The 12,584-nt window shown below is 41.8% G+C and overlaps 1 protein-coding gene across 2 annotated transcripts in view; it reads right to left on the bottom strand.

Moving 5' to 3' along the window:
- The window catches only part of plekha4 (pleckstrin homology domain containing A4), a 14,954-nt gene extending 5,092 nt beyond the window's left edge, over positions 1 to 9,862 (bottom strand). The window contains exons 1-17 of one of the 2 annotated variants that reach the window (XM_086195341.1): positions 9,603 to 9,862; positions 6,224 to 6,293; positions 6,040 to 6,138; positions 5,845 to 5,917; positions 5,645 to 5,745; positions 5,233 to 5,351; positions 4,402 to 4,614; positions 3,960 to 4,281; positions 3,241 to 3,300; positions 2,967 to 3,116; positions 2,231 to 2,290; positions 2,049 to 2,129; positions 1,821 to 1,973; positions 1,611 to 1,709; positions 1,419 to 1,527; positions 289 to 362; positions 1 to 8 (exon numbers count right to left, since the gene is read on the bottom strand). The exon at positions 1 to 8 is cut by the window's left edge and continues 97 nt beyond it. In XM_086195341.1, coding sequence (XP_086051467.1) covers positions 1 to 8; positions 289 to 362; positions 1,419 to 1,527; positions 1,611 to 1,709; positions 1,821 to 1,973; positions 2,049 to 2,129; positions 2,231 to 2,290; positions 2,967 to 3,116; positions 3,241 to 3,300; positions 3,960 to 4,281; positions 4,402 to 4,614; positions 5,233 to 5,351; positions 5,645 to 5,745; positions 5,845 to 5,917; positions 6,040 to 6,138; positions 6,224 to 6,293; positions 9,603 to 9,646 — 1,835 coding nt within the window. In that variant the 5' untranslated portion in view covers positions 9,647 to 9,862. The remainder of the gene's footprint in view (positions 9 to 288; positions 363 to 1,418; positions 1,528 to 1,610; positions 1,710 to 1,820; positions 1,974 to 2,048; positions 2,130 to 2,230; positions 2,291 to 2,966; positions 3,117 to 3,240; positions 3,301 to 3,959; positions 4,282 to 4,401; positions 4,615 to 5,232; positions 5,352 to 5,644; positions 5,746 to 5,844; positions 5,918 to 6,039; positions 6,139 to 6,223; positions 6,294 to 9,602) is intronic. The other variant, XM_086195342.1, reaches the window with a different exon arrangement.
- Positions 9,863 to 12,584: the final 2,722 nt, after the last annotated feature.

Below are 12,584 nucleotides of genomic sequence, written 5' to 3'. Positions count from 1 at the left end.
TCTGTGTTCTACTCACATGAAATTGACAAGAAAGGCTATGAAAGAGGAGAAGCCATATGTCTGCTGTATACCAGATTGATAGTAAGTTATTGGCTCACTTATGATTGACATGTCATTCAAATAATTCGCATTAGCTCGACGTTGTGATGGGTGTATTATATCCGGTCAACAGATGGCACCAGATGGATTTGCACTGACAAAGTCTGGACAACAATTTGCTTGTTTGTTCCACAAGGAGAGAACAAATGCCAAGGATTTCAACCAAAGAACAATGGATGGAAGTCCTACCATGGGGGCTCCACTCTGTAGCCCCTCTGTGGGAGAACCAGGAGATCCAGGATGTGGGTCTGACGATTGGAACACTGAGACAGAAAAGGTCAAAGTATTTCTGCTGATCATTTATGGAACAATCAAGATTTACTTTGTGTCCTGGCTTTTCCAAATAAAAGCAGGAGGCAAATAAAATCCAAATTTGCAATGTGACGTAAGCACACATCATTCCTGAGACCGAGAACTCTTATTGGCTGACTTTATAGTTTTATTCTCACTTCCTGCGTGCAAATGAAATGTTTGCTTCAGTTTGGCTCTTTGTTTATGAGGCTGTTGTCCTGTGGCTGAGAAGGTGGTTTTAAATCGTTGCCTAGTGCAGCTTGACCTAATTCCTTTATCTATATTTATTTACCAGGGAGGTAATGGTGTCGTCCATTTTTAGTATCATTGTGACAAAAGTGTCTCGATACCATTGCAGACGTGTGATGGTTTCACTTATTCTGGACAAAAAGTGCAGTTTTTAATCCTCTGCAATTCGAGCAGAGCAGATTGAAGTGGGAACCAGAGTTACCGCTGACCCTTGCGCGCCCGTCATACTTTGCGCTACACTCTTAGTTGAAGAGTGAAAAATATGGCCGCTTTATTGGTTCTGGTTTGGTTTACAGGTTCACACTCCAAAATAATAGTTTGCAGTTATGCGGTGTAACGCGGGTTGCTGCCTGCATAACACAAAAAGGAAATGACAAAGGAGAAAAATGTGACAACAATCCTGCTGGTGCAATTATTTCATTTCATAAAAGGGACTTTTAGCTCTCATACCCCATCCTTTTTGGATGACCATTGTCATATTGTTTAGCGAACGCCTACGACACTCTTTCTATTGAATATTGCAATAAATATTGAACTGTGGACTTCATACCGAGGTATTATCGTTCCGTGAAATGCTGATATCATTACATACCTATTGTTATTGACACATTTACAAATTCTTTCTCCCTCAATTACTGAATATATTAAGAAATATTCCAACAAATTTCCATTTTTTCTGATTCAATTTATTTCTAGCACATTGGTTGACCTGACAAAACTCTAGATGAATGCTGCCGTGACCACCACTTATCAGAGTGTAAACTCCAGATGTTGCTTACTGTGGTGTCGTTGGAGTCCCAGCAGGAAGCGGAAATGATCCCTGTTGACCTTCAGTCCAGCGAGGATGTCCTCCATCATCCACAGCTCTCTCTGAGCCTGAGACTGCTCCTGGTAAAGATGACAGCAAGACTTTTCTTGTGAAATGACATCAAAACTGAAGTTTTGATAGAGTTTGTATAGGAGACACAGACCTGTGGCAGTCCAAAGTTACAGATGTGCTGTAGGTGCGAACGAATGACAGACAGCTCACTCTCCATTCTCTCATACTGACTCCAAACTCTCTCCATTTCCTTGATGAAAGTAGAGCGACAGACAGAAAAACAATCAATTTGTAATGTGTAATACATATACAAATGTAAGGAAAAGAAGTAGGTTCCCTTTCCTCTCATTTTTTTACACACCAATGATACGTCACACATTCGAGCCCGGATTGTGACAAGTTCCTCCTGGAGCAAAGCCTTCTGGGCAAGTGCCTCTCCTTGGGCCCGGGGTCCCTGGCTGTTCCACTCATCCAGCTGCAGTCTTGACACTTCTAATGCACACTGGACGCTGTCCTGCCAAAAGAAAACCAGTTGTTTATTTTGAGATGCATGATATGCAGCAATATTACAACTTATTCATCTACCGACCTTGTCCATTTGCAGCTGAGCCAGTTCTACCGAAAGAGTCTGCAGCAGCTTGTCACACCCACACAACCTTGTCAGCACAGCCTGAAGAGGAATAAAATCAAAAGTGATGTCTATGCAAAGAGAGAAACAACTGAAAAAAAAAAAATTATTAAAAAAAAAAACCAGTTGTAAAGAATACACACATCTGCATCACTTTCCAGAGGTCTGATTGGTGGAGTTTCCCTAGGCTCTGGCTTTGGACCCTGAAAAGCATCAAAGTCGTCTTTGTTTAACAGAACTTTAAAGAAAATTCACTTTTTTTAAAAAAAATATTTGTTCTCCTCCTGCTCTCTGTACTTTATTGGTATGAGATTAGAAATGTATTTTTGTTAAAGAAGTTACGACCTTTTTTTTAAAGATTTTTTTTTTATTTTTAGTGCTTATTTTGCATCACGTGTTGATGGTAATATTTGGATGCTTTCATTTTAGTGCTTTAGTGTTCTGGAGCTAAAATAGCACTGTCTCAAATGTGCATTACGCGTTTAGTTGTGAGTTGAGAGAAATATCATTAGAGCAACATTATAGCAACGCATGACATTAACTACAATATCTATGGGACAATAATGGCTCATTAAGTCAGACAAAACACACAGACAGACACATTTTATAATAGATTTAAAACTGCATGGAAAAAAAAAACATTATACACGAAAAACACAATTTATTAGTCACAAATAAAAACAAACACAACAGAATATGTATTATTGTCAACACAATAAAATGGCAAGCACAAAAAAGTCAACAGCAGACCTAACAGTGCATGAAAATATCAAATGTGTTGGAAAAAGTGGTCTGCAAACGCACAACAAACACAACCTTTTAGGAGACACAACACAATACCGGTGACCGTTGTAAAGCTTCATCACACAACAATTGTACCATGGTTGGCGGTAGCACACAGACAGATAAATGGCTGCGGTGGTGATGGTGGTGGTGGTGGTGGTGGTGTGGGGGGTGGGAAACATGGGCTGCTCTCGATGAGGGGGGCAAAGGAGGCAGTAAGTCTGCAGGTACCCCTGCAGAGTTGCTCTGGAGGAAGAGATGAGAGCAGGAGGAAACATGATTGTAAATAAAAGAGGGAAATCAGCTAAGACTTCAATCTGGAGTCAGTCAGATCCTCTAACTTTAGATTTATTGACTGTACTACAATCACCTTTCCTAAAGGTCTTCGCCCACTCGGGATGTGGTGCACAGAACCGTATGTAGGTGTAGGCTATAAACAAAACAACCAAAGAGAGAGAGAGAGAGAGAGAGAGAGAGGGGAGTGAGCTACAGATAGTGAAAGTAAATTAAAGAGTTCTACAGTTTTTTGGGAACATTTTGAAATCCTTTTGCTTTTCAAATTTTTACAGGAAATGGTTTGTGTTAAAATGAACAATGCACACAAATGGCTGGATAATACAATTTCTGGTTTCTCCCATAGCAAAAAAAAGAAAAGAAAAAAAGAATAAAAACCCAAAACAATAAAGAGAAATCAGACTAAACTTCATCGCACCTGTTAAATATCCAATCCACCCGGAACCTTCTTGCTGTGTGGCAACAGTGCTAATCACTGCACCACCGTGCCGTCCATAAATTTCCAATAGAATATATAAACCTAGTGCAGGTGCTTTGCACGTCAACAAAGTAAATGTCACAGTTTAGATTATACAGACAGGTTACAAATGAAAGGAAAAGCCTGCGTAAACCAAACAAGATGCTGATGCCCCCATCTGTAAAGCCTGGGGGATAGAAATGATGTGAACCATGTCCTGAGGCCTTCTCAGTCACCAGATTGGAGCACCAACACCAAATAAGGAAATAGCTTTTGGAGGAATGATCTTTTTCTTCTTTAATTTGCCGCCTGTCTGTTTTTTTCTTAGAGATCCTGACCTTGCTCAGGTTTTGCCACCTCTCTGTTACTGGAGTAGTAGGAGAGGATTTGAACTCCAGCTTAGGTGAGGCAGGTGTGTAGTACAGAGTCTCCGGCACCATGACTGGGTCATCCTGGGGTCGAATATCCACCCTTCCCACTGGTGTATGAGGCCGGGATCCCATCTGCCCTCTGGAGGTCAAAGAACCTGCTCCCATCATTTCTGTTTGCATGGGTGGTGTATTCTGGCCAGAATTGCATGGAAGCGAATCTTCCTCCTGGTTTGGACCACAAGCTCCTCTCCTGCTGAAATCAGGAGGGCTGGGTGTTCGAGCTGAGGGGCTGCAACATCAGAGAAAAATAGAACAGAAAGCCGAGCCAAAGCCGGGACCAACTTCAGATGATTTTTTTTTTCCTCGAGTGAGTTAAATATGTGTTCACACACACAGATGACTTGACAACCTGCTGTTCCTCTGACGCACACTCCTCCTCCCCCTCTGTTCTGAGTGCGACATCCCCATTCTTCCACCAGTGAGATGACTCGGTTCACTTAGAGTCCTGCTGACGTGCCTGGGGTTTTGGGAGAGACCCTCTACATCGGAGGGGGATCTAGGAAAGTCCACCGATTCAATGCTGCCACCTATCTGTGTGAAGTCTTGATAGCTTGAGCAGCGCCTGAAAGAATCAGATTCGACTGTAAGTTTTGGATCCTCTAAGGATGCTCTCACACCTGGTTCGTTTGCTCTGGTCTGAACCGAATGACGAATCTTTCAAGTTGCAGGGTTTTCCTCTTTGGTGTGGTTTGTTTTCAGGTAGAGAAAACCAAAATGTGTCACTGCAATCCATGTTAGGTGGGTTGGGGCATAAACTGATTGGCCAGAAGCCAATAAACCCAAAAGAATAAGAAGATGGATGTGTGGCTAGGGAGAGTAAATATGGTAATAAGGTTATCGGCTCTGTATTAGTGCCTATAACCCCACTTTCCTTGCATATATTTTCTCTTTTTTAAAGGGAGCAGCTATACCTGTACAGTTTAGGTGCTCTGATGCACCCAAAAAAAAGCCAAGTACTGCTGGTTGCAGGAGTTTTATAAACTCAAACTTGTGGAGTGCACTGGTGATCGGTGCAACGTTGAATCACACCACATTACAAAGACCACCAATCCTGCCCAAACAAACCGTGCCAGAGAAGAGTTTGAGAAAATGAACTTAACAAGTTAGATGTGAAAGCACCCTAACAAGTCAGGTGTGAAAGCACCCTAACAATTCATGTCCAGAAAGAAAAGTGCTGAACCTCTTCAGGGAGCTATCATGCTCCATTGCAGCAGATTGACTGAGAGCTCGGACCCAACCCAACATGTCCTCCTGGGTGTCAGCACTGAAGAAATAGGAACGCATTCCCTGGTGCACCACCTGGTATTACAGAAATGATACTTTTTAAAGTTATTCTCTTCACAAACACCTTTGTCTATCAGAGGGTGCTGAAAAAGCTGTCGCCACAATACTGAACTCCAGTAGAAACTTATAGGATTAGTCAGACAGTTAAATAGGTACGATATCCCTGTGGAAAATAAATGCAGAGAATTCAAATAAATAAAACTAAACGAATGAATGATAATAAGGTTTCTGTATTACTGTATTATTATTTATACGATTGCAGTACTTAATTACATAAGTACAAGATACTATACTTGAGAACAAGATACCTTGAAGGTGAACTTTCTGTTTTTGCATTCCCGCGGTGTGCAGAATAAGATTTTGTAGCTCGGGAGTGGGATACTGCCCAGCACAGATTCTTCTCTGCTGTCTGATGGCGATAGAAAAGAAGTAAACAAAAGGAGTGATTCATTGCTGCGCAGTCAGAGGACATGAGAGAAATTCAGGGCCACAAACGAACTATTGTTACCTTTATAGTAAAACAAACAGTAATCGGAGAGGACGAACCATCTTCTCTTCCATAGCTTCAAACCAGCGCTATCCTGCAGAGGGAAGAGTCCCTGTTACATCAACTCAGTCACACACTCCTCAGCATAACACAGGCGTGTGTGTGTGTGTGCGCGCGCCTGTGTGCGTGCGTGTGTGTGTGTGTGTGTGATGTTACTTTTTTGTTGAGCCATCCTCTAATGACCACAGGACAGTTGGGGTCTCTCTTTGCAGCTTGACATCTTTTCCCAAAATTTTGCACCTTTCCATCACTTTCCTGGTACCGGAGAGTTTGATCGTGTTTATATTAACATCCTATAATAGAAAATTTTCACAATAAAAGATGCAAAATAAAAACAAACCATTTTGACTGGAAAGTAGGAGATGGTGGCCACACTGGATGCTTGACTCACTCTGTCCTGGTCATCCATTCTGAAACACAGATAAACTATAACTTAAAATAACGTCCTAGACAAAGGAATATGATGTTAAATGACAGAGTGAGAAGAAAATAAAAATGCAAAAAAAAATGTGTGCGAATCGGGAGAAACATCTTCAAAGGTGTAAGACAAAAAGAGAAAGTTGGTCCACACACATTTATACTTCTTATAAAAAAAGAATTTTTTTGGCCTGCATATGGCAACATCTTCAGTCTTCAAACTCTTCTACAGGCTTAGTTTAAACGGCCTCAGTCAATGGTCTCAAGCGTTAAATATGGATGAAAATATTCCGTACGGATCACCGAAAGACACGTTCCTGTAAAAAGCTGTGACGCAAAGGCAGAAGAAGGTCTTGTATCATTAAAACATATTTTAACTGATACTAATTAAAATGTCTAAGTGCATAAAGGTACACTAAACATGCAAATAATATTAGATCTCTTATTATTATTAATAATAATAATAATAATAATAATAATAATAGTAATCAAGAAATCAAGACCCACATCTATAAAATGTCACAAAAACCTCAAATTGTAATATAAATAATACATAATAAATGATGAAAGTCATGTCTACACATTTGAATGAACTCACTTGTCCAAGTGTGGCTAAGTCACAAAGCCTTACCCGTACGGTGAACCCAGCAGAGGGGTCACTCCCACCAGCAGCCCCCCTCTAGCCTCTGTCCATGCTACATTCCCATATGGCAGAGATCCTTTCTTTTTTTCTCTCTCTCTCTGTCTCAGAAACTCTATGTTGTACTCGTCCACTTCCAGCAAAAGTGTCCCACTATTCTATTCTGAGCCCATAACAGGCCGGTGTGCATCCCTACCATGAAACTGACAGGTGACAGCTGCATCGCCGTGGTAGCAGGGAGGGGCCTGGGAGTGTGTGAAAACCAATCTGGCAGCAGGGAAGGGCTGGTATGAGACACAGATTTGGAATGTGTCCCAAACTGCGGAACTGCAGCATGAGACTGCTGAAGATAGAAATCTTTAATAAAAAGAATGTGGGGCAAAGGGGGGGAACGTGAAGTGGCATGTTGGTGGTGACAAATGTGTGACAGGAAGGGGTGGGGCCTCTCCGAGTCACTTATTTCCGCACATGACCAGAGGATTTGTCAGCATATTTAAATTCTGAACACGGAGTCACATGGTAGGCTTTCCCTCAACCTGCACCTCCTGCTGTATCCAGTTCTGATTGGATCTCTGGAATTACTGAGTAACACGCTGGAAATTCTGTTCTATTGATTTTCAGTCAGTCAGAGTCTGGATTGATGTTTTCTGAATGTGCAGAATTTCTTTTTGTGTTTGTTTGCTGTTGTTTTACTTAAAAAACCTGATGACAAAAACGTACACAAAACAGAGATCAATTCTCTGAACTGTTTCATTTCGAAGGTTTGGGATCGCTACCCATATAACTTTCGTGATAAATTTTCGCAAATTAAACATTTTAAAGATAGCTGCCATCACATGCATGATTCACGATACTATGTAATTACAACATATGATACATATGATGATGAACATGTGACGCCATGCTGTTAGATGCCGGATAATTGGGGTCCCAAGTTGAAAGGATGACTGATTTCTTTTTTTATTAGTTTGAGATTGGGTGGGCAGCTGATCGGTCAGGTTGGTTGCCAGATGGGCCCCAAGGTCCACCCCCCCCCCCCAAAAAAAATACCATTAAGTACGCCTGAGTATTGTGAGTAAAATTTCTACATTTCAGCCCTAACATTGGTATGTACTGCATGTTTGGATTTCTTAATCAACAGTAGAACCGTATACAGTCGTACGAATCCTATTTCACTTCATGCGGATCAAAAATAAACCATCTTATTACATCAGCAGCCAAACTTTCTTCAACTCTAATTAGTTTTGGAACAAGTGCTGCAAGAACCGCAGGCCCTGACGTACGCTGCCGCGCTGGGCCCTACCGGACAACATCGTCTCATTACGCAGCAGTTGTCATTGCACATGTGTATAAACCAAAAAAAGAAAAAGAAAATAAGAGTCTGTTCATTCAATTCAAATTTATTTTTATAATATTCATAGTTTTTTTTAAAGATAAGTGTAATTTTGCTATAGGTGGCTAATTTTGATTAGCTTTCATGGGTATACACAATGGCGTGCTGCATTAAATCTAACATGAGCTTTCAAAGGGCCTGTTCTCTGTCCAACACATGGGGCCTTCCGACTGCCCCCAGTCCAGCAGCACCTCTAGCACTGTCTATATTTACGCCTCTGCAGTTTATTTGCATTATATATGCGCATATATTTTATTTAACAATGCAATCACTGGAACTTAGAAACTTACACCAGCTCCTGGCTGAGATGGGATTTTTAACACTGACTCTGTTGCTTTAACACATCACTAAAGTCTCTGCCCTGTTCTTGACCTTATTGAAAAAGCAAAAACAGATGAAGATAAAGATAAAAATTCATGAGAAAACCTCTCACACTCAGCCTCCTCAGACATCCGTGGGTGACCCAGAGGTTTGACATGGTGAGCATCCAGCAATCTCAGTCAGTATCAACCGCAGTCCCAAACAAGTGAGGCACAGAGTAAATAAGAGAAGACAATCAGGTCTTTGTCACAGATGAGACGAGAGACGAACAACCTCATAGCCGCTGGGGTTACGTGGGTGTTGTGAAATATTTGGAAAATCTCCTTGTTAATCAGCGGGGGTCACTTGCTTGGGAAGAGAAGACTTAAAATGCTAAAGAGGGATAGACGGGAGGACAAATGGTGGGTCTGTGTACCACACAGAGTGAGCTTTGTGATGCCCAAGGACACTGAAGCATCATGTGAAGTTGGTCGCCGAGCATGTTGAATACATCAGCATGGAAAATATCCTCCTTCTCCATCAAATAAAAACATTTGCATGTCTCCAACATTCTCCAAGTCTTTCAATGTCAACCAAAATCATCACCCCACATTTGACCTTAATTGATAAAATAGTGACGTCAGCCGACTTTTGCAGGCGCTAATTTTCCTGACTGTGAAGATTCCTTGATGAGACTGTGGACATGATGCATGTACCATGGAGAAGATTACGCCTTTTAATGGAAAAGTTGAGCTTTGAAGTTGAATAGATTACGCAACTTCTCAAAGCTTAGGAAAAAGTACCTTTAAGTAATATTACAAGCGCATCACCTCAGTCCCACTCCACGTTAGGTCTTCATTTTACACAAAGTTGTATTTTTAAATGAATTTTAAACAATTAATACAAGTAGTAGTTAAATAACAAGACTCTCATGAGAATAAATCATAATAAAGGTGACATATTGCCTACCTGACTAATTGCGCCCGCCTGCTGCTGGCTGCTTCAGGCTCCATCACTTGGCATGAATCCTCACAGCATCTCCTCAAGCTTGGCTGCCCTCTTCCTGGCTGCCACACACTCCTGTTGCCCAACCAGACACTCTCCCTTTCTCTTTTTAGTACGTATGAATCTCCTCCTCTCTTTCTCACTCTCACTGACTTGTCGCAGCGGTGTGATCTACCTTTGTCGGCTGTTGCACACTCAGTCTGTGCCCCTTCTTTGTAACCCCCTCTCATTGTCCTCCTCCTCCTCCTCCTCCTCCTCCTTCTTCTTCTTCATCAGTGTCCCTCCCTCTCACTCTGCCCTCTGCAGCCACTCTGCCGAACGTGGGTTTGTGACTTAGGAATTTACACACACACACACACACACACACATACACACACATAAAAAAACAGCTGTTCTGTCATTCCTCTTGTCTGCTCGTTGCATTATTCAAATGTCAGTCCACATCTCTCTATTTCTCTGGTGGAGATTTTTTTGACGTCAGCCTTGAATTCCCATTTTAGATGAAGGCCTAAACACTCAGAGGGCGAGGAGGTCGCCCTCTGAGTGTAATTATAATCAAGTTACTCTGTCCATGACTCGGGAAAAGTTGAAAAGAACAAAAAAAAAAGCAAATTCAATCAAAAAAAGTTTATTCTCATCATCAGAATGATTGATGTCCACCAATCATGTAAAGTTCATGTGGCATAAACAGCTTAAAGAGTTTATTTTTTCTGTTTTTTTTCTTTTCTGCTTATTCATTCATTAAAAAAGAGAATCTCAAATCATATGAAAGAACGTTTTTACTTATTCATTTGTTTACAAACGAGACAAAACTTAAAGAACTACGAAGACAGTTTCATTCTCCAACAAAAAGCATCTTCCCAGGACCTCCCTTACATAGGAATTCCTGCGTCAGCATCTGGCATAGTTCTTCAAATATTCCCAATACAGAAACTGAAGTATCTCTAATACACCCTATTTGTATGCAGTAAATGAATATTATGGTACTGAGCTAATCCGGCATGTGAGAAAACTGAAGGTGAGAAGAGAAGGAACATCTTTTGTTATGAATAAGATCCAAACCTGGACAGAAAGAGTAACGCTGGAAGGGAAAGTGGAAGCTGATCCGCAGCGGTGGGCCACTCCAGCCTCGGGAGAGCTGGCGTTACTGCTGCATCACAGCCGGATATCAAAGGCATGTTAAGAGCAAAGATAAAAAGAAGGAAGATAAGGAAAAGTCAAGTCTAAAATTACACTCACAGGAGAGCAGCAGCCTAAAGGCCTGGTGGCTCAGTATTTATGAATGTATTCTTGCACCAAAAAAAAAGTACACGCTTAAGAAATTACTGCAATTCAGCCTGCAAGCTATACACCAGAAAAACACTCAAGCTGTTGCTCAACACACGCATGGTAATCATGCCGTCTTATAATTAGTATCTCACATGTCTAGACCATTTGGTTTTGACCAGGAAGGTCGTGACCTCAGATGCTCAGGATGTCCAGTTCTCACAGGGGACCAATCAGTCTGCCTCCAGATATTTATGGCCGCTCCCATTTAGCATACTACACAATCAGCTCTGTTGACTGACAGCTGCGCGGCTACCCCTCATCTCCTGTTACACACTCCACAACACGTGGGACACTCTCGCACGGGAAACAGGAACAGTGGGGTCAAGGCTCATGGGTAGTGTAGTTCTTTTGGACATAAACGTGGCTTAAAGATAGTTAGCAGGTGGGCTGTGTATATACATATATACATATCTATATATAAATAAATTACCCTACATAACTCCTAACATGTTTTATATTTTAGCTTCTTCAAAATAGCCACCCTTTACTTCTATCACTGCTTTGCTCACTCTTGGCTTCTCTCCATGAGCTTCATGAGGTCGTCCCCTGAAGTGGTTTTCCAACAGTCTTGAAGGAGTTCCAGAGATGCTGACCACTTGTTGGCCCTTTTGCCTTCACTCTAAGGTCCATCTCATCCCAAACCATCTCAGGAGTGTTTAGGTCAGGTGACTGTGGAGGCCAGGTCATCTGGCGCAGCATTCCATCACTCTCCTTCTTGGTCACATAGCCCTTACACAGCCTGGAGGTGTTGACAAATAAATGATGGTCCAACAAAACGCAAACCGGATGTGATGGCATGTCGCTGCAGGAAGCTCTCTCTTGCTTTCCCTTAGTAGTGGTTTCTTAGCAGCTATTCGACCATAAAGGCCTGACTGCAGCAGCCTCCTCTGAACAGTTGATGTAGAGTTGTGTCTGCTACGAGAACTCTGTGTGGCTCTAATCTGAGGTGCTGTTAACTTGGGATTTCTGAGGCCGGTGACTCGGATGAACTTCTCCTCAGCAGCAGAGGAGACTCTTGGTCTTCCTTTCCTGGCCGGTCCTCACGTGAGCCAGTTTCGTCGTAGCGCTTGATGGTTTTTGCGACTGCACTTGGGGACACATGCAAAGTTTTTGCAATTTTCCAGACTGACCGACCTTCAGTTCTTAAAGTAATGATGGACTCATTTCTCTTTACTCAGCTGGTTGGTTCTTGCCATGATATGAATTCTAACAGTTGTCAAATACGGCTGTCAGCTGTGTACCAACCTGACTTCTGCTCAGCACAACTGATGGTCTCAACCCCATTAAGAAGGCAAAGAAATTCCACAAATGAACCCTGACAAGGGGAACCTGAGAGGTGAAAACCACTTCAGGTGATGACATCATGAAGCTCACTGAGAGCAGGCCAAGGGTTTGCAGCGCAGTCATCAAAGCAAAGGGTGGCTACTTGGAGGAATCAAAAATATAAAACATATTAACAGTTATTTAACATTTTTTCTTACATAATTCCAAAAAAACACAATGCTCTCTTCATTGACGTACATCACTTCACTAATTTTCTTTTAATTCTATTCCATGTGCTCATAATACACTTTCCAAGGTTTCTGAATATTGAATCTAGGATACAACAATGAGCAG

The sequence above is a fragment of the Aulostomus chinensis genome, chromosome 23, assembly GCF_037954235.1.
Source record: "Aulostomus chinensis isolate RoL2024-O1b breed Wild chromosome 23, RoL_Achi_v1.0, whole genome shotgun sequence".
In the NCBI taxonomy this organism is placed as follows: domain Eukaryota; kingdom Metazoa; phylum Chordata; class Actinopteri; order Syngnathiformes; family Aulostomidae; genus Aulostomus; species Aulostomus chinensis.
Note: the sequence above shows the minus strand (reverse complement) of the source record. Positions and strands in the feature narration are given on the sequence as shown.